An 18,331-nucleotide genomic window follows, 5' to 3' on the forward strand; every position below is an offset into this window, starting at 1 on the left:
GCTAGAAGTGTTCTTTCTTCAGGATTGTCCTGTCATGGGAATTCACCTGTTGCTGTGCATTGAGGATAATTTTTGTCCAGTTAAGGCAAGGAACCTCCCCAGGTTTATTTTAAACTGCCAGAGATTCATTGAAAAAGTTTTATTGCAAAATTACACATTTATGTCACTGTGGCACAAGACCAGACAATAAAAGCCCTCACACACCTGCATCCACACGATGCAAATAATTCCCAACGTCCCACGGTGTGTTCCTGCCTTGCCCACCCCTCTTACCCCCCTCCCCATCCTCCAGAATCTTCTACAGCGTGTGGGGTCAGTGCTGACTCACCGGGAAGTGTCCAGGCTTCCTGGGCATTGGATGCATCCCTGGGATTGCCTCCTGCCTCCCACCGCAGTGGGGAAAGCTGGGAATATGCAGTACTGGGCTTCTAAGACAGCAAGGAAATTAGCAGGGAAATTAAAATCAAGCAAGGCCATGTGGTTGCTCTGTGGTGCTTCCAAAGAACTGGCACTGCCCTTGGGATGCAGAGAGTTCCCTCTTTCCAATAATCTTTGCCACGTGAGGTGTGTGAGGCCATGGCAAGGCTTACTTGGAATGCTGGTGGGGTATTACAATATCCCTTAAAAAGAAGTCAGGAATAGCCTCCAAGTCTAGGCTGGCTCAGGCTGTGACACTTTAGGCTAATTATGAGCCATAAATATAATATAAATACATTTGGGTTTGAGCCTGCCCTCACCCAGGCCAGCAAACAGGGAGCTAAAACACCACAGAGCTGCAGCAGAGGAGCCTTGGGAAGTCAGGCAAGAGCAGCTCTCAAGCTTTGTGTTTAAACAAAAAAATGCCAGTCACGAGGGCCTTGGCTCAGCCCTGCTCCAAACTGGGATCACCGTCGCACCGGGAACTCTTTCCCAGCCCTACCTGCTGATGCAGGAGCACCAAGAGATGTGGAGTTCTGGGCCTGGTACAGGGTGTTCAGTGCCAGGGGTGATCCCCAGAGAGGTGGAGTGTTGAAGGGACCTCAGGTTTATTTTCTGGGAGTCCAACCTGCCCTTGGGCCTCTCCAAGAAGTGTTGATCCAAGCTGGCTTTGGTGTCCTACCTAAGGATGACCCACTGTGGGTACAGCATCTGGCACTCCCCGAGCCTGGGTTAGGCAGGACAGAAGGGCACAACTCCATGAAACCTCCCTTCTCCAGCTGTCCCAGCCCTGCTCTACTCCCAGGGCCCTGGAGGGGCTGGACTGCACAACTGGCCCTCAGTGCTCTGCTGCAAACCACTGAGGAGAGAGGAGAGAAGCAAGAAACAACAGCAAAGCAACCAGAGCAGCTCTGGAGCGGTGCCACGGGACATCCAAGCAGGAGAAAAGTGAGTGGCGGGGACACGGAAGTGATTGGGAGGGAAGGTGGTCGCAGCAGGAGGCATAACTAGTGCAGGGAGGAGCTGGGCTTCAACCTGGACATCTCCCTGAGGATGCCAGTTCCCTTCCACTGCCGGTGACCCTCTTGTGCCAGGCTCCCCTGATCCTCTCCGGAGGTGGGTTTGTGCAGCAAGGATTTGGGGGTGTGAGGTAAAGTGTCTGCGGGTTCCTCATCACAACGCACCCTGGTCTGAATAGCACCCATGGTTCGAGAAGGATACAAAAGAGTGTTGCCCCTTGTTCGAAATCACCCACTAAAAACACACACAAACCAAAGCTCTGGGAGAAAACAAAAAACCCACCAAAACCACCAACCCGCTACAACTCATCCCGCATCTTGTCACCCTTGGGCCTCACGAGCCGGCCGATGAAGAGGATGGAGTTGGTTTTAGTGTCCTTGATCATGAAGATGAAGGGGTGGTCAGCGTAGAACAGCTTGGGGTTCCTCATCTCCTCGCGCCCGTAGATGTCGGCGTCGTAGGGGTTCCCGTCCGTGTCCCACTCCAGGGCGGCCGCATGGAACACGTTGGACAGGTAAAGGTCCTTCTTGCCAGAGATCTTGGACAGGTCAGCCTTGGTCTTGTCAATGGCTTCTGTCAGGCCCAGGCCACCCAAGTGTTTCTAGGAGGAGAAGAGGGCTGAGCAACCCTCCCGGAGGTGACACGGCACAACCCTTCCCAGCCATGGCTGCTGGGAGGAGGATCAGGCACAGACAACCCGTCCCGCTGTCTTCCCCACTATCCCAAAGAACTGTTCTCCTTAAGGACCCCCCTTACCTGAAGGTCATGGCTGACTTCCAGGACAACTTTTGGCAGCGAGATGGCCACTGATCTCTTCTTCATCTTGCCAGCCCAGGTCTTCAGCTGCTCCTTGTTCAGCAGTTTCTCAACCCTCTCCAGAGGCTCCACGTGGTTTGGCATGATGAAGATCATGCTGGAGAGCTTGTGAGCAAGGGGCATCTCCACCACCTGGAGCTTCTCTGTCTCATCATCATAGTAATTGTAGAGACCTGGAAACCAGGAGGAGGAAATGGTGAGATGTGGAGCAGAGGCGAAGCTACACAAACCCTGTGAGTTCACACTGGACTTTCCCTGACCAGCAAGGGAAGTGAGTCTGGACTATTTTGGGAACTGGCCCAGCATTATTAGAGTTGGCTGTGACTCCCACTGGCGTGATGAGCCAGGATTTGTTCCCCACAGCCAATAGTAAACACGGATTCTCTGCTCACAGGGAGATGGAATCTGCAGAACAAACACATCCTGCTTTGTTCTGACTTATTCCCATGAGGCCAGAAAATCTTGGAAGCAGTTGGAGAACCGGGCAACGGAGCAGCAACGAGTGTGACTCTGGTGGGTTTTGGTGTGGGGCAGGTTTGCACTCACCTGTGCGGTGCATCATGGGCACTCCCACGGTGTAGGAACGGGTCACCATGAACCCACGGTTGTCCACCATCTTATGATGGAACTTCTCATCCCAGTGAGCTGCAGGAGAGAGAAATCCAGTAAGAAAAGGGAATGGGGGGTAATTTCATGCTCTGACAAAGAGCCTCCAGTGCACTCAGGATTTGCCCACCTTCCCTTTGGGCTGCTGGATGATCTTTAAGGCCCCTTCCAACCCAAACCCTTCTTCTATGGTTCATTGTTGGCTCAGGGTGGGTTTTGGGCCACTCGTACTAAGACCCGAAGGCAGAACTTACGCTTGAAGAACATGGCGTTGACAATGAGGGCCCCGTCCGTCTTCTCCACGTCCTTGGTGACCTCGGGCAGTTTCCCATCCGTGGTCTGCGCCGCCCACTCGTTGATGGACTTCAGGGCACTCCTCTTGTCGCGGAAGTTGATCTTGGAGTGCTCGTAGTTGTAGTGCTTCTTGCTGTTCTTCACGAAGTCGTCGGCGAAGTTGATGGAGGCGGGGCCGTAGAGGCGGCTTCCGATCTTCCAGGTGACGTTGCGGGCGGTGCTGTTGCTGACGTCGTTGAGGAGCTCGGACAGGCCGCTGTGCACATACTCATCGTTCAGCTTGTCCGCGCTCAGCACCGCCTTGGCCTGCGACGCCGTGCCCGCCTTGCCCCCAAGGGACACGAGGCCCAGGGAGGAGGCCACGACCACGGGGGACAGCAGGATGTTCTCCATGTCCTTGTCCTTGGCCATGGCGTGGTAGAGGTTGAAGGCCAGCGTGGTGCTGCGCTCGGCCAGCGTGGTGGCCTTGTCGCTCAGCTTCCTGTCCTCCGAGGGCACGGCCGCGGCCAGGCCGCACAGGGCCAGCCCCAGCACCATCCACATGGCTCCAGCTGCTCCCAGCGCCTGCCTGGCAAGAACAACTCACCGTCAGCACCATCCCAACCCTGCCTGGAGGACTCAGAGATCCCAGAGAAACCCACTCCCTGGGTCCAGCGATGGGCACAGCACCAAGGCTCCCCTTGGGCTGCAGCAATCCCAAGTCCACAGTGGGATCTCCTCTGTGCAACAATGAATCCTTGGCAGTCCAGCTATTCCGAGCCTGTGCATTTGGAATGGGAGCTTCCTTACCAAGGAATTTGGCTGTATTACTATTCATGCACTGTAAAGGACTGAAAGAGGGGCCAGGGAATGGAAACAACAGGTATTTCTGAGGTGATTCCAATATGACAAGGGGGCTTTAAACTGGAAGAAGGCAGGTTTAAATGGGATATTGGGAAGGAATTCCTGACTGTGAGGGTGGGGAGGCCCTGGCCCAGGTTGCCCAGAGAAGCTGTGGCTGCCCCTGGATCCCTGGAAGTGTCCAAGGCCAGGCTGGAGCAACCTGGGCTAGTGGGAGGTGTCCCTGCCCACGGAAACCTCTGCCCTGGTCAGGGAAAGCTGGAAGCAGGATGTTTCTGCTTGAAACTCTTTCATAGAGCTGCCCCTTGATCCAGGGGTATTGCAACCAGCAACAGGGACTGTCCTCTCTTGGACCAGCTGGTCCCCAAGTCCTCAGCTTCCTTGGCACTAGATGGAGCACATGAGCTTCCAGCAGGCCAAGTCAGAGGAGTTCCTTAGAGAAGATCGAACATTGCCTGCTCAGCTCTGGTGGATTTAGTTTTGCCTGTACAGCCCTGCCAGGGAGGTCCCAGGGCAGAGGGAGGTGGTGGACCCTCATTTTCCACACCAGAGTTCACGCCTTGGGTAGAGGCATCTCATCCCAATGTAGGGAATGAGCAAGGGCTCCGAGCCACCAGCTTTGCTAAATCTGCAGCCTGCCCAGCCCTAAATGCCTGATAGCTCTTTGGAGCTCATCTCACCTGCCTGCAGGGCTATAACGGTGTCCCCATACCTCCCCTCCCTCCTGCTGCTTCAGCAAACCTTCCTGATGGCAGCTCCTCGGGGCTTAAATTCAACCACCTTCAGCTTTTGGGCGAGGACAGGCAGTGCCGTGCCCAAGGTTACGGTGAAGTTTCTTTTCTTGGTGTTCCTCTCCTCCCACCCTGCTCCCGGCCAGCTCCTGGTGCAGGGACACAGGGAAGGGCTGCAGAGGGGCAGCTCCAGGGTTAAAGAAAGGCTCCAGAGCAGGAAGCGAAGGGCCCGCTGGGATTCCACATGGAAGGAAACACGCAGCACAGCCCCGGGCACAGAGTGCGCAGCTGCACCGGGGACCCTCTGCCAGAGTGGGAATTACGTGGCCTCGGAGAGGGAGGCGGTTCCTAGCCTAAAACCCCCTTGGGAGCAAACCCTCCCTTACAGGGAACAGCCATCCCGGCCACCTACAGAGCAAAGGCTCGTGCAACAGGCTCCAAACTGCCCCTGACGCTTTGAAAGCGCAGGCACATCTAAAACCTTCGGCTTTTTATTTCCCTTTGATTTCTAAAGATACCTTGAAACTCTTTCATAGTGAGGTCAACGTTTGCCTTTTTCATTCTGAAAGAAAACAGATACATGGAGTAGTTCTCTTGCGAGCAAAGGGCGGCTCATCCTCAGCTTAAAAAAAGCCTCATTACTTCAGAGTCGAGCGACAAATTTGGCCCCGAGCTCTGGGCTGTGCCCAGTGACGCGGCCCCGCGGTGCCAAGACAAGAGAAATTTTGCCCATTCTTGGAGATTATTGGGGAATTCACAACCCAGGGTGAAAACCGAGGGAATCTGGGGAATGCTCAGCCAGCGACCTCCTCTCTCCTGCTCGCACAGCCCAGCCCCGGGGGGACGCCCAGTGCCAGCGTGGCATCGCAGAGACCTCCCGTGGCATTCCAGGGACCGCCGTGGGCACCCGCTGTCCCGCAGGACTGGGAGGTGCCACCGCCCGAGAGAACGGCCAGAGGCACCCGCCCCGTTTGTCCCGCGAGCAGGACAAAGGCACACAAAGAAAGGCCGTTCCCGTGTCACCGCAGGGATGTGACACTTCGCCAAGGCCAGGCTTAGTCCGTCCAGCGCAGAAGCTGCAGGCAGAGCGCTCCTTCCCAGGCTGGGCCGGTGCCCAGGGTCCCGCAGGCTCCCAGGCTGAGCAGGAGCAGGGGCTGGACGCTCCTCCAGCACCATCCCACCGAACTAAAGCTTCCCTTTATCCCCCTCTTCCCTTTTGCCACGCCCTGAAAGTTTCTCCCGGCTGCACAAACCAGGGGTGCAGCTCCGCTGGAAGCACCTCTGGCAAACTGGAGGTGATGGGGGGGGGATTTATAACATATTTTATATTTCTCAAGAAGCCAGAGCCAGCTCACAGGGGAGTCTGTACCCTTTTCTATCCCCCGCTTCATCCCAATGCAACTTCTACCCCCCATGCACTCCCTTCTCCCATGCAGTACTCCCCCTCCCCCCGATTTTTTTCCCCGATGGGGCCAACCAGGAGGATGCAGGATCCCAAAATCCCCCCCATCCTGCTGCAATCCCCGCCTGCCAGTCCGGGGTCCCCCGGTCCCCCCGCTTACCTTTGGGGTCGGGACGCGGTTTCGTTCGGCTCCCCTGTGCACCTCCCGGGCCGGCGGAGGGGGTATATAAGGGGCCGAGGAGAAACTTCTGGAAAGTTGGTTAAACCCTCTCAAAAAAAGCTCGGGAGGGAGAGGAAGGGGAGGATCCGTCCCGGCTCTCCCGACCCGCCGCCAATGGCGAGGGAGCGCCGGCCCCGCGGCCGCCGAAGGGGGGTCTGCAGGGATGGGGGGGATGCGCCGGCCCTGCTCTGCCCCTGTACGTCCCCATTCAGGCCCCGCAGCAGGCATTTGGAAAGCTGTTCCCTGCCAAAACGGTGCTTTTGCGTTTTTACGGGGCTCTGGTCCCTCTTATTTCCCTCCCCCTGGCATCTCCTGCAGCTGCATCGTTGCTGGCACTGAAGGTGGTGATATATTGAATAGTTTTTTTGGGGTGTCATCACCCACGAAGTCAGGGGTGATGCAAAGGGCTTCAGCCACAAGCAGAGCAGTGACAGGCACTGAATGTTTAACATCTGTCCCTGGCTCAAGCCACATCCTGCCTTCTGAAATGTCCCTCTCACTGGTGCCACCTGAGAGAGAAGAGGCTCCAGGGAGACCTGAGAGCCCCTTCCAGGGCCTAAAGGGGCTCCAAGAGAACTGGAGAGGGACTTGGGACAAGAGATGGAGGGACAGGACACAGGGAATGGCTTCCCATTGCCAGAGAGCAGGGATAGGTGGGATATTGGGAAGGAATTCTTACCTATGAGGGTGGTCAGGCCCTGGCACAGGTTGCTCAGAGAAGCTGTGGCTGCCCCATCCCTGGAAGTGTCCAAGGCCAGGCTGGAGCAACCTGGGCCAGTGGAAGGTGTCCCTGCCCATGGCAGGGGGTGGGACTGGATAATCATTAAGGTCCCTCCCAGCCCAAACCATTCTGGGACTCAATTATTCTGTGGAGACAACCTGCATTCGCTTCCCAGGGACCTGAGGGCCAAAGGAGAGGCACCTGGAGAGCTCCCTCCTATCCCTGTACCCCTCAGAGACTGCTTTTCCATCCCTCTCCCCACCTGCACTCACACCCACCTCTCCTTTTCCTCAGCAGCTGGGCCTGATGGAGCTGTGAACTCCTCACAAATCCCCCCTTCCACACTCCCGAATTTCCCCCTGCTCTCCTGGGTTCTGCCCTTCATTGTGGTGCAACCCAGTGGCAAAATCCTCACGCCTGGCAAAGTGAATGCGGTTTAGAAAGGCCAACATTGCCAGCCCCAAAGGCCTGTGGAAGGAGTTAAATGCTCCTGCCACCCTGTGCCAGGTGGCTGAGAGTTCTTGCAGCAAAATATGTGCCCTGGAGAGGTTTCTGCACTGAGTCACAAGAATTAAATACAACTCACATCCAGGTTTTAAACCAGCATGGGATTGTTTTCATGGCAGGCTGGGATAATACAGGGATATTCCCGGTACCCCCCAGTCATTCAGCACCTCATTGGTGGTTCCATTAGCATGTTTATGTCTCCCCTTCCTTCTAATCCCCCTGTAATTTCACTTTTGCCCCTGTTTTTGGCCCTGCAAGTTTTCCCTCTTCCCTCTGCAGGCAGGTTGTTGCTTTAGTAGAAAAACAGCATCTGATTTTGTCTTCTGGCTTTGAATATTCCTGTTGTTGTCCTGCAAGCCCCTTAGTGTGGAATACTCACCTCATTCCACTCCTCTTCACAGTCCACTGATTCTAGAAGGTGGCATCCAAAAATGACATTTTTCTTCTGTCTGAACCAGCCAGGTGATGCCACAGGAATAACTATTCCACACCTCAAACAAAGGGAGATCTTTGAGCCCTCCCTGGACAAAAGTCTCCCCCAGACCAGCTCCCCAGAACTTCCAACAGCAAAACAAAACGGGTGTTTCTGGGATGATTTCTCTCCTGGGGTTTGCAATGAGGCTTTGATCAAGCTGGGGCAGATCTCAGGAGGTTTGTTCTGCTCCCTGGGTTTTTCCTTCTGGCTGGGAAAAATATTGTCCCATCCACCCATTCCCAGGAGCTGATCCATGAGGTGTCACCTGCACAAAACCTGTTACAGGGGGAAAGTGCCAGAGGGTCTCAGGGGGACGTTTTTGGGTGCTGAGAATCACTGCAGATGCCTGAAGGCCCAGTTTTGTGGGATTGGTTTAATATTTTTTTTTAATCTTTTTTTCAGTGATTTGTGTGTGTGGGGAAAATACCTGAACAGAGCACATTTCCAGCTACATCTTCCCTGGGCATTTTGCATTTAAACAGGTCTATATTAAACTGCCTTTAATGCCAGTAAGTCCAAAGGGTCCTGCTGTCCTCACATCAGTGATGTTCAGAGATCAGCTGCCTTCAGGAAGGGATTCAGTGGCAAAAGGAGCACTGAAATGCCTAGAACAGCACATTTTTGTTCACTAATGTACCTTTGAAACATTTTGCTTTGCTTCATGTGTGCATAAATAACCCCAATGGGTTTTAATAGCACAATTTTGGCTTTATTACCACGTTACCATAGTAAAAAAAAATAAATCAATTTGCTGATAACAAACCACCAATCCAGAGGTGAAATATTCCTGATCTGTACCAGCCAGCTGAGAAATGAGAAAAGCTCCTTTAAACTCCCACTGTCAGCTGGTTTTCTCTGCCAAGCTCTGCATTGCTCCACCTTCAAACCCTTCTGTGTAATTACTTCCCTTTTTTTTTTTTTTTTGCTTCCTAGTGAAATTTAAAATAAGCCCTGAAACTTTTAATCTTCACCTCTCCCAGTGCCTCCCGGCGCCAAACCCCAATGACATTCTGTGCTTCAGGCCTTTGAAATGGCTTTGCCTCAGTCACAGGAATTCGGAGCAGAATTAAAAATCATTCCTTGTGTTTGGGGACTGGCAGCCCGGCAGAAAAATATTTCCAATTTTTACCTGGTTTCTAAGTGTGTGTTTCACATTTCCGCCTGATTTTTAAGCATGTATTTCAATTCTTTGCCTGATTTTTAAGTGCATATTTCAACCTATCCCTGCTGTCTCTGACTGCCCAGACAACACAACTCTGGAAGAGCCACAAAAAACCCCAAAAACTTCTACCAAAACCCAAAAATTTCTACCAAAATGTCAGCAAAGAGCTTCGTCTTGACAGCGAGCTTTTTTTTTTTTTTCCCCCGAGGCAAAAAGCTCTGGGAATCGGGCGGATCCGGGGGAGATTCCTGCCGCTATCCAGGGATTTCCAAGCGGGATGGGGCTGTGCAGGATCCCAGCCCCCACAGTGCCACGTAGGAGCCGGGGTGGGATGGGGAGAGGGCTGGGAAGGGGGAGCCGAGCTGGGAGGTGCCGTTTTCCGTCTTCGCTGCTCCTCTAACGAGCGGCCCCGGCTGCCAAGACACAAATCCAAGTGCAGCCCAGCTCCTCCCTTCGAGTTCTGCGCAGGGCAAGACTCGGATTCCTTTTGTCTGGAGTTATTTCGAGCGTGGTTTTGCTCCCCGGGGAGCCTCGGGCTTTAGGGCAGCGTGGATCTACTAATTTTAAATAACTTTTACTGCTCTTTTAGATAAAGCACCCAAAGGTTTTGCGATAGGGCTCTGATCCTACACTCCCCCCCAAAAAACAGAGGGAGATTTACACATCCCGTTGTTGCAGCACCCGGGACGGGGGTGAGGTGAAATCCAGCTGATCCTGGGAGTCTTACACCCGGCTCCGGGATAAACGACCCACCCGGATCGGTGCTGCCCTGGTTGCTTGGCTTGTCTTAGTTAAAGCAGTGTTTTACTAATTCACTTGGTTATTTATTAAAAAAGCGTTTTCTTTCTTTTTTCTTTCTTTTTTTTTTTCCCCTGAGTGTTCTTTGGACAGGACTTTTCAAATATAAACTCCAGCAGCTTTGCCTTTTCACCCTTCAAATGCCCCAGAGACCGACCCTGTTTTCCTGGATGAGGAAGTCTGATTTTCTAAGCTGCTTTGAGCTGGCGCAGGATTTCTGCTTTCCAGGATCATCCATGGCTGAGGGAGGCAGGGATGCCCAGAGTCAGCACAGAGGAGCAGCTGAGGAGCCATCCTGGTGTGGAACATCTCCTGGAGGGAGCACAGCACGTGGCAGGATTAGGTCCTGTAGTATCAGAACCCCTGGGACCTGCACAGATCATGGTGGGCACAAAGGTGATGCTGTTCCTCCTTGCAGCCTCCCCCTGGAACACATCTGGTCTGGCTGCAGAGGATGCAACAAGCGTGGGAGAATCCCTGATATGAATTCCCAAATCTTCCTGTCCCCCATCCCGGTGACAGAGTTATCTCAGGATGAGACACACTGATGGGAACGTTGCCCTGCAGCTGCTGGGCACCTTCCTCACCTCATGGGCAGGAATGGGCAGGGGAGGTGACCCAGCCTTAAATAAACCCTCCCAGGGTCAGCTCAAACCTTCTGGAATCAGTTCAACCCTCGGAGGTTCCCAGGGCAGCCCCAGGAGCAGTGTTGGCACCAGTTCCTCTGGAATTGCTGAGGAATTTGTGTTCCTCAGCCAGATCTCTCCCCAGAGCAGAGCAAACAGGGCTGGAAGGAGCCTGGAAGCAGCTGTAGGGGATCCAGCCTGAGGTCACAGAGTCATGGAATGGTTGGGGTTGGAAGGGATCTTAAAGCTCATCCAGAGCCACCCCCTGCCATGGGCAGGGACACCTTCCACCAGCCCAGGTTGCTCCAAGCCCTGTCCAACCTGGCCTTGGACACTTCCAGGGATCCAGGGGCAGCCACAGCTTCTCTGGGCAACCTGTGCCAGGGCCTCCCCACCCTCCCAGCGACGAATTTCATCCCGTTATCCCATCTCCATGGCCTCCTCTGGACTCACTCCGACAGCTCCACATCTTTCCTGTGCTGAGGACCCCACAGCTGGATGCAGTCGAGGGCAAGCAGAGGGGCAGAATCCCCTCCCTTGCCCTCTCACCATGTGCGAAGCCATGGAAGCCAGGGATGGCAGCAGGAGGCTGATTCCAGCCTCAGGGGAGTTCCCAGCAGCATTCCAACAGTGTCCTCCCCTACAGGCAAACCAAGCCTGTGCTGGGTGAGGGGTTCCCCATCCACACCTGCTTCTCCAGGTTTCCACACTCCAAGGATTTGGGATGATTCTGCTTCTTGGCTCAGCTCAGGCACAAGCCCAGGGCTGGCACTTTAATTTCCTCCCTGCACCATCCTCCCCTGGCCCTCAGGTCCCGAGGAATCACGGGGCAGTGGCTTTGCTGGCAGGGCTGTAATCCCAGCCCTTTCCCCCCTCTGTGTTTTGCAGCCCAGGCCCTGCTTTGGCTGGAGCTGAGAGGGCCCAGCTTTGTCTGAGCACACAAAGGGTGGCAGTGGAGCTGAAAGCCTGTGTCCCCTGGATCTGTCTGCTCTGCAGCAGTGCTGAGCCAAACTCCTGTGTGCCAGCCTGGCATGCCAGCCCCTGGGGATGCCAGCCCCTGGGAATGCCAGCTCCTGGGGGTGCCAGCCCCTGGCTTTCTGGGAGGTTGCAGTCCAGGTTTATCCACCCTAAAGGTGCAAACTCAGCCTGTGGATCCTCTGAAAAGCACTGAGCAGCTTCCAGAAGCGGCAGAGGAGAAAAAGGAAGAGCAAAAAGGTCTGATTTCCAGGGAGGGGGGCAAAGTGCCCATCCCTGGCATCACTGAGGTGTGCCATGATGCGCCAAGGAAGGACAGGCTGGAGGGGCCACAGCTGCAGCTTTCCCACAGGGAACAGAGGAGAGATACTCCCTTGATCCCAGGTTGTAATCCCTGTTTAATACTCCCAGAGAAAAGTTCAAAATCCACAGGGTTTCCAGCCAACATATCGAGGCAAGGGGAGGGGGGGGGGAAATTCCTCTAGTGCTTTAGGATGGAAAAAATGGCATCTGTGCAGCCTCAGGTCCAGCAGGGTGAGAACAGGTCAGATTGCAAGCCCCTGTATCCCAGACTTTCCTGGGAGCCAGGATATGGGGAGAGGAGATGGAGTCCCTGGGGACATGGCAGGAGTTTGCCATCCCTGGGCAGGGAGTTGGGATGACACACAAGGCTCTTTCTACACTAATTTCTGGGGTCATGGCAATCCAAGAGGAGTCAGGACTCCAGGAGACCCTTTCCAGTCTGGCTGGAGTGTCAGATTATAGTTGGACTCGATGATCTCAGAGGTCTTTTCCAATCTTTTCCTGCCTTGGACTGGTGATAATCACTCCCCTCCCTCCCTTCTGCCTTGTGGTGCTGGAACTTGTCTGGATCCACCCAAAAGGAAAAGCAAGTGGTTTGTTCCTCAGCCACGTCAGCCCCATGGATTCCGGGGCCATCTCCAGGGCAGGCTGGGGAGAGCTGCAGGGATTTGGGATGCTGCAGCTTCAGCCTCCTTGCTGCACAGAGCCTCAAAACAGGAATGTGCTAATTGCAGGTTTTGATCCTTTATCACAGAACAGAAGCAGAGAAGCCCGGGAACAGGGCGGTGGATCTGCTCAGACACGCCCGGAGTGGAGCTGTGATGGGGAGTCTCTGATGCCTCCTGAACAGCCGAGTTTGCATCCCCCGCGATGCTAAAGCTCTTCCTCGTCTCTTCCCGGCTGCCTGTTTTCCAGGGGCATGTGGGAACTCAAAGGGTCGGAGCTCTACCTCCCCTTTCCATGTGGTCGGAGCTCGGAGCAGGCTCAGCCCCACGTGCTCCCCCCGCAGCATCCTCTGAGGAAAGCGGGATGGAAAAGGAAACCGTTTCTTCTGGAGCCAGTTTAGGGCAAAGAAACGCCCCTAAACCCGAGCGTGGCTTGGAGAGGGATCTTCAGCCAGCCAATCTTCTCCTTCCAGCGCAGCGCTGCTCGGGGGCGGGCAGGGGCTGGGCTCAGCCTGTGCCGCGTGGTAACACAAATCAGGCAGCCCCCAAATCCTCCCGCTGCCCCCCAGAGCCGCCTGGGCGTTGGAAATGAAGGTCCCACCGAGCCCGGCCCCAAAACTCTCGCCGCTGCTGCCGCTGGGATGGGGGGCGCAGAGGGCAGGAAAAGGCTGTGGCACTCGGGAGGGGGGTTGGTGCGGCAGTTTTGAGGCAGGAAAGGGGGAGGGGAGGGATGAATCCCAGGAAAGACACGCTGGGCTCGGCCACCCCCTCCTGCTCCGGGCAGGGAGCCAGCGGGAACAAAGGGTTCTGCTCGCCCACGTGCCGGGGAGCTGGAAGCGAAGGGATGCTCGGGAAGGGGCTTGGCAGCCTCTGCGTCTTCTCTGCTCTTCCAGAGGCGGCAGAAAAGCTGCCCAGAGAGATAGAACAGGAATCCCAGAATGGGAGGGACCTTAAACCATCCAGTGCCACCCCCTGCCATGGGCAGGGACACCTTCCACTAGCCCAGGTTGCTCCAACTTGGATTTGGACACTTCCAGGGATGGGAAAGCCACAGCTTCTCTGTGCCACTCTCTTCCCACCATCTCGTCTAAATCTCTCCTCTTTTAGTTTAAAACCAAACAGGAGAAGGGGCTTCATCCTTCCCAGGTTTCCAAGGGACCACAGGGTCTCTCTGTGTCATAAAATAAGCTCAAGTTAAAGTTACCCAGATTAACTTAATTTGGCCTTCCCAGGCTTTTTAGTGCTTTGTGCAACTTTAATGGCACTTCTCACGTGATTTCTCAGTGTGTGACAGACACACAGTTTCACATTTGATTTTTAATGCATTTAACCAGGTGTTTCCCTCTATCTGAAGCTTCCCATATCCCAGAATCCTGGTTCTGCACACAGGACCTTTATTAAAAAGAGACATCTTCCCTGTGTCCCCGCACATCCAAGGTGCTTAGCCTGGATACTCCTGCCTGCTTAAAATAGGAAGAAAATCATAGTTAAATAGCCAGCAGAAAATTGCAGTGTGTCTTTCCTGGCTACTGTGGAGATTCCCAGCGAAAACCTGGCAGGAGAGAGGTGGCAAGATTTCTGGAATTTTCAAGGAGCCCACATGATGCAACCCTGGTCACTGTTGCAGAGGAACAGCTGCTCGTGGGAGCCCCGGGAGGAGCCACTGCCATGGAATTCCAGCTGCCAAAGGGTTGTATCCACACATTCAAGGCTTTTCCAGGGTCAGGTCTCTGTCCTGCGCCAGCTCCAGGGGTTGTGCTGCTGCTGTTGCAGAGCCATGTTCGTGTGTCAGGAAGAATTATGTTAATTTTAGAGGCAAAAGCCACTCTTAAGTCGTCAGTTTTCCTTCTTCTATAACTTGCAGGGAGGAATGTTGTGAACTTTTCTCTATTTCCCCTTTCAGAAGGAGCCACAGCTCCTGCTTTCTGCACTGAAAGCACAGAAAATGCATCAAGCTGTTGCAAGCATTTATGGATAGTTATAAAATATATTCATATTTTAGAAATACATGTAACTATATTAAAAACATACATATGTATTAAATAGACATAAATACATATAAATATTTACAATATGCCAAGGAAAATGCTGTGGTGACCCTGTATTGTGACAAAAGTGCTTATTCTAGAAAAGTTTTCCTGCTCTTCCCAAATGGGTCTAGAAACTCCCAGTGTTCAGTTGTGGAAATATGCAGGCACTCAGGAGATTTCTGTGGCAGTAAGAACAGAAAATATGGATCCTGGAGCAGGAGAAGCTCCACAGCTATTCCAGGGGAGATGGAGGGCTCAACATCTGCCAGCTGAGTCACAGAGGGGAGGATCTGACTCATCACATCACATCTGCAGCTGCACATGTCCAAGGATTTTCAGGATTAGGCCAAGGCTGATTGTCCTGGTTTAGGAGTTGGGGAAACCTAGGCATAGAAAGCAAGTTTGGGGCACAATCAGAGCCAGGATCCTGCCCCACTGCCCTATGGGGCTTTCCTTCTCCAAAAGGATGCTGAGGACTTTCCAGGGAGTCCCAGAGGCACCTCCTCCCTCCCTGGACCATCTGCTGAGGGCCCCTGGGTGTGGAGCTGCTCCGTGCAGCTGGTCCTAAGCAGAGCAGAGCCCCTGGGATTATCCCAGCTCAAATCTCATCCAGCAGAGATGGATCTCCCAGCCAGGCTGCTACCTGGCCCTCCCAGCCCCAGAGCAGCCCTGGGCATCCTTGTCTTCTCTCCCTGCTCCTACTCAGTCTGACCTAAACCAGGGGACAGGCTCTTGCTTTGTGTTTCTGCACCGGTGGGACCATGAGGACGCCCCTTCTCCAACGTGGATTCCCAAATGTTGCTCTCAGGAAGGAGCTCTTTGCTTCCTGCAGCAGGAGCTGCCTCTCTGTGTATATCCCATAGGCAGCACTTTTGGGATGCCTTTCAAAATGAAGCATTAGTTGTTTCTTAGGTGCCCGTGGTGGAAGGAATTCCCTGCTGGAGACGGTGGAGAAGAGGCACAAACCCTCCTCTGTGCTGGCTCTGGGCATCCCTGCCTCCCTCAGCCATGGATGATCCTGGAAAGCAGAAATCCTGCACCAGCTTAAAGCAGCTTAAAAAAATCAGACTTTCTCATCCAGGAAAACAGGGTCAGTCTCCGGGGCATTTGAAGGGTGAAAAGGCAAAGCTGCTGGAGTTCATATTTAAAAAATCCTGTCCAACCCCTGCTCCTGGCCCAGCACTGGGCACAGCAAACATCATCAAACACCTCCTGCACAGCCCCCGGGTCTGAGGCTGCTCCCAGTGCTGCAGGAGGCCCAGGTGGTGAATTTGGGCTTGCACAGAAGGTCTCTTGTTCCGTGTAGAGGTGGTTGGGTGGTGGGGGAGAGGTGGGGCAGGAGGGTTGGATGAATGGGAATGTTGTTTCCCTCCTGATTCCCTTCAGGGGGACGCTGGAGGTTTCCCAGCCCTGCACAACCAGCCTGGATTCAGTCTGGGAAATCATTTGCTCTCTGGACTCTGTTGGCTCTGACGTCAGGACCTGGATTCCCCTGGGATCACTCCTGGTTTGGTACCCAGGGGATGCCGTGGATAGAAGGACATGTGTGAATCAAAGCTGCCCTCCTCCTGTCCTGCAGGGATCTGGCTCAGCCCCATCCAGCTGGGAATTATTTCAAGCTCATTTGCTGCCTGAACTTGGAGAAGAAGCAGCAGAGAGGATGCAGGACAAATCAAGGTGTCAGGACACAAATCAAGTTCAGGACACAAATCAAGGGTTTAGTGAAAGGGGAACACTCCAATCCTAAACTTCCAAGGCCACAGCACCTCAGTTATCTGTTGGATATGGAACATCCACCTGTGGTTATTGTTGCCTGCAGTTGCCTGCAGAGCTGGGTTCTGGACACACAAAATCATGGGGAAATTGGAATTTGGACATTGTGGAAACCAGCCTGATTTCTTCTTTGGGCCATGGAGGAGACCATGGGATCACATACGGATCCTCCTTCTAGGCTTGATGTCCAGCTGCTAATCCACCTCCAGTCTGGAATGTGGTTTTCCTCTGCCATGGGATGACCTTTCTACAACTCCTGTGGCTTTCAAAATGAAGCATCAGGTGTTTCTTAGGTGCCCATGGTGGGAAGAATTCCCTGCTGGAGACGGTGCTCTGTTGATGGTGGAGAAGAGGCGCAGACCCTCTCTGACCTTAAAGGCACAGCTTTTGGAGTTTTTGTCTCAAGGGTATCTCCAGGAGATCAAATTCATTTTTCATTTGGGACAAATCAAGTCAGGAGGGGGAAATTTTTATCCAAGAGAGAAATCCACAATTTTAATTGGAAGAAAATGTTTTGTTTCTTATTCTTTTATTGTTTCACCATTAAGTGAAACATTAATGTAGCCCCAAATATAATTTTCAGACAAAGAAAATGGAAACAAATAAAAGGCATCAGAACAAACTACTTAATTGGGTTCCCCCCATTTTTGTCTTCATTTTCCAAACACACCCCAAGTTCAGAAATACCTTCAGCCTCTGTGGCGGTGCCAGTCTTGAGGAATTAACTATTTAACTGTGATTTTTCTCCCCAGTCCCAGCTAACAGAATAACTGGATGTGCTGGAGGCAAATGTGGGATGCAGAATGAATCTACTCTGGGCTCCTCTGTCACTGATTCACCACAAATCCGGGAATTTGCCGCTGCCTGGAGCTTTCCTGAGGGCAGGAAGTTTGTTCCTGAGGGCAGGTTGTGCCCTGGGGCTTGCAGGGAAGGGACTCTGAAGGGGCAGGTGGGTCACTGGCAGCAGGATGGGGAGACACCCCAAAAGCCCTGCAGGAACCATTTGGGCACCACAGGGCCGATGTGGAGTCAGGGAAGATAAATCCAGGAGAAGCTCTGGGTATCCTGGCACCATGTGCTCCAGATAAATCGAGAATTGTGTGCCTTGCTGGCACCCCCAGGGCAGCAGGATCAGTGTCCCTGGTGGGGGGAGATCAGGGGGAAAAACCTCCCCCAGCCCTGACAGCCACCAGGGCTCCTCTCTCCTGCCCCAGCTCCAATCCCACGCCCTGAATGCTGCCCTGGGAATACACTCCCGGCTGTGTGTGGCTGTGACCAAGTTTCCCAGGCTCCAAAAAGTGCCAGAAACCCCCAGAGCCCAGTCCGAGCCCGGCGCTGCTGCCCGTGAGCTCCCTCTGGCCCCCAGTGCTGAGACACTTGGGAGAACAAGGATGTCCGGGAGCATTCCCGGGCTGAAAGTGTCGGCGTGGAAAGCGCTGCACCGGAGCAAGAGGGAGCAGCGGGAAGAGCTGGATTTAAAAATAGCAGGGATAGAGCGGGGCCGGGTGAGATCCAGCAGCTTCAGAGAGGTGGGAGCACACGGATCAAATTAGCCCAGGGCAGGATTAATTTAGATCCTGCTCCCATTCCAGCGGGCCCTGGGCAGGGCTACCCCCCCGCAGAGCCCCACCCACCTCCCCCCCAGCCCCACGATGTCCCCTCTGGCAGCACCGGCTCCCCCTAAACCCCCCCCCAGCGACCCTCCCTGGTGATGAGGACCCCAGATTGTGACAGCGCTGGATTGGTGCCGGGATATCCTTCGCCTTTCCCGGTTCCCGTTTAAAGGATGCTATTCCGCCAGGGAGCAGGGAGGGGGAGTCCTTCTCCTTCTCTTGGAGGCACCTGCAGGATCCTTTTCTCCTGAAGAGAGTTTCCCAGGCTGCCCAAATCCCAACTGCCACGGGGAATGTCTGAACCGGCTGATTCTTTCCCATGCAGGGAATGGATCCA

General features: G+C 54.0%; 1 protein-coding gene across 1 annotated transcript; it reads right to left on the minus strand.

Moving 5' to 3' along the window:
* Window positions 1-124: 124 nt before the first annotated feature.
* On the minus strand, window positions 125-6,411 carry SERPINH1 (serpin family H member 1). The gene is made up of 5 exons (XM_032680452.1): window positions 6,287-6,411; window positions 3,114-3,721; window positions 2,800-2,898; window positions 2,194-2,426; window positions 125-2,038 (listed from the first exon to the last, which is right to left on the minus strand). Exons 2-5 carry the CDS (start codon window positions 3,694-3,696, stop codon window positions 1,736-1,738), a joined length of 1,218 nt encoding a protein of 405 aa, XP_032536343.1. The 5' UTR covers window positions 3,697-3,721; window positions 6,287-6,411; the 3' UTR covers window positions 125-1,735.
* Between the last annotated feature and the right edge of the window lie 11,920 nt (window positions 6,412-18,331).

This window comes from Chiroxiphia lanceolata, chromosome 2 (assembly GCF_009829145.1).
Source record: "Chiroxiphia lanceolata isolate bChiLan1 chromosome 2, bChiLan1.pri, whole genome shotgun sequence".
Taxonomy (NCBI): domain Eukaryota; kingdom Metazoa; phylum Chordata; class Aves; order Passeriformes; family Pipridae; genus Chiroxiphia; species Chiroxiphia lanceolata.

What these genes read in the sequence shown, in the direction of transcription:
- SERPINH1 (XM_032680452.1), bottom strand. Translation starts at nt 3,696, where the DNA reads ATGTGGATGGTGCTGGGGCTGGCCCTGTGCGGCCTGGCCGCGGCCGTG. An exon ending in CAACGCCATGTTCTTCAAGC is followed by an intron (nt 2,899 to 3,113) that starts GTAAGTTCTGCC and finishes TCTCTCCTGCAG; the next exon opens with CTCACTGGGATGAGAAGTTC. An exon ending in GCCCATGATGCACCGCACAG is followed by an intron (nt 2,427 to 2,799) that starts GTGAGTGCAAAC and finishes CCTGGTTTCCAG; the next exon opens with GTCTCTACAATTACTATGAT.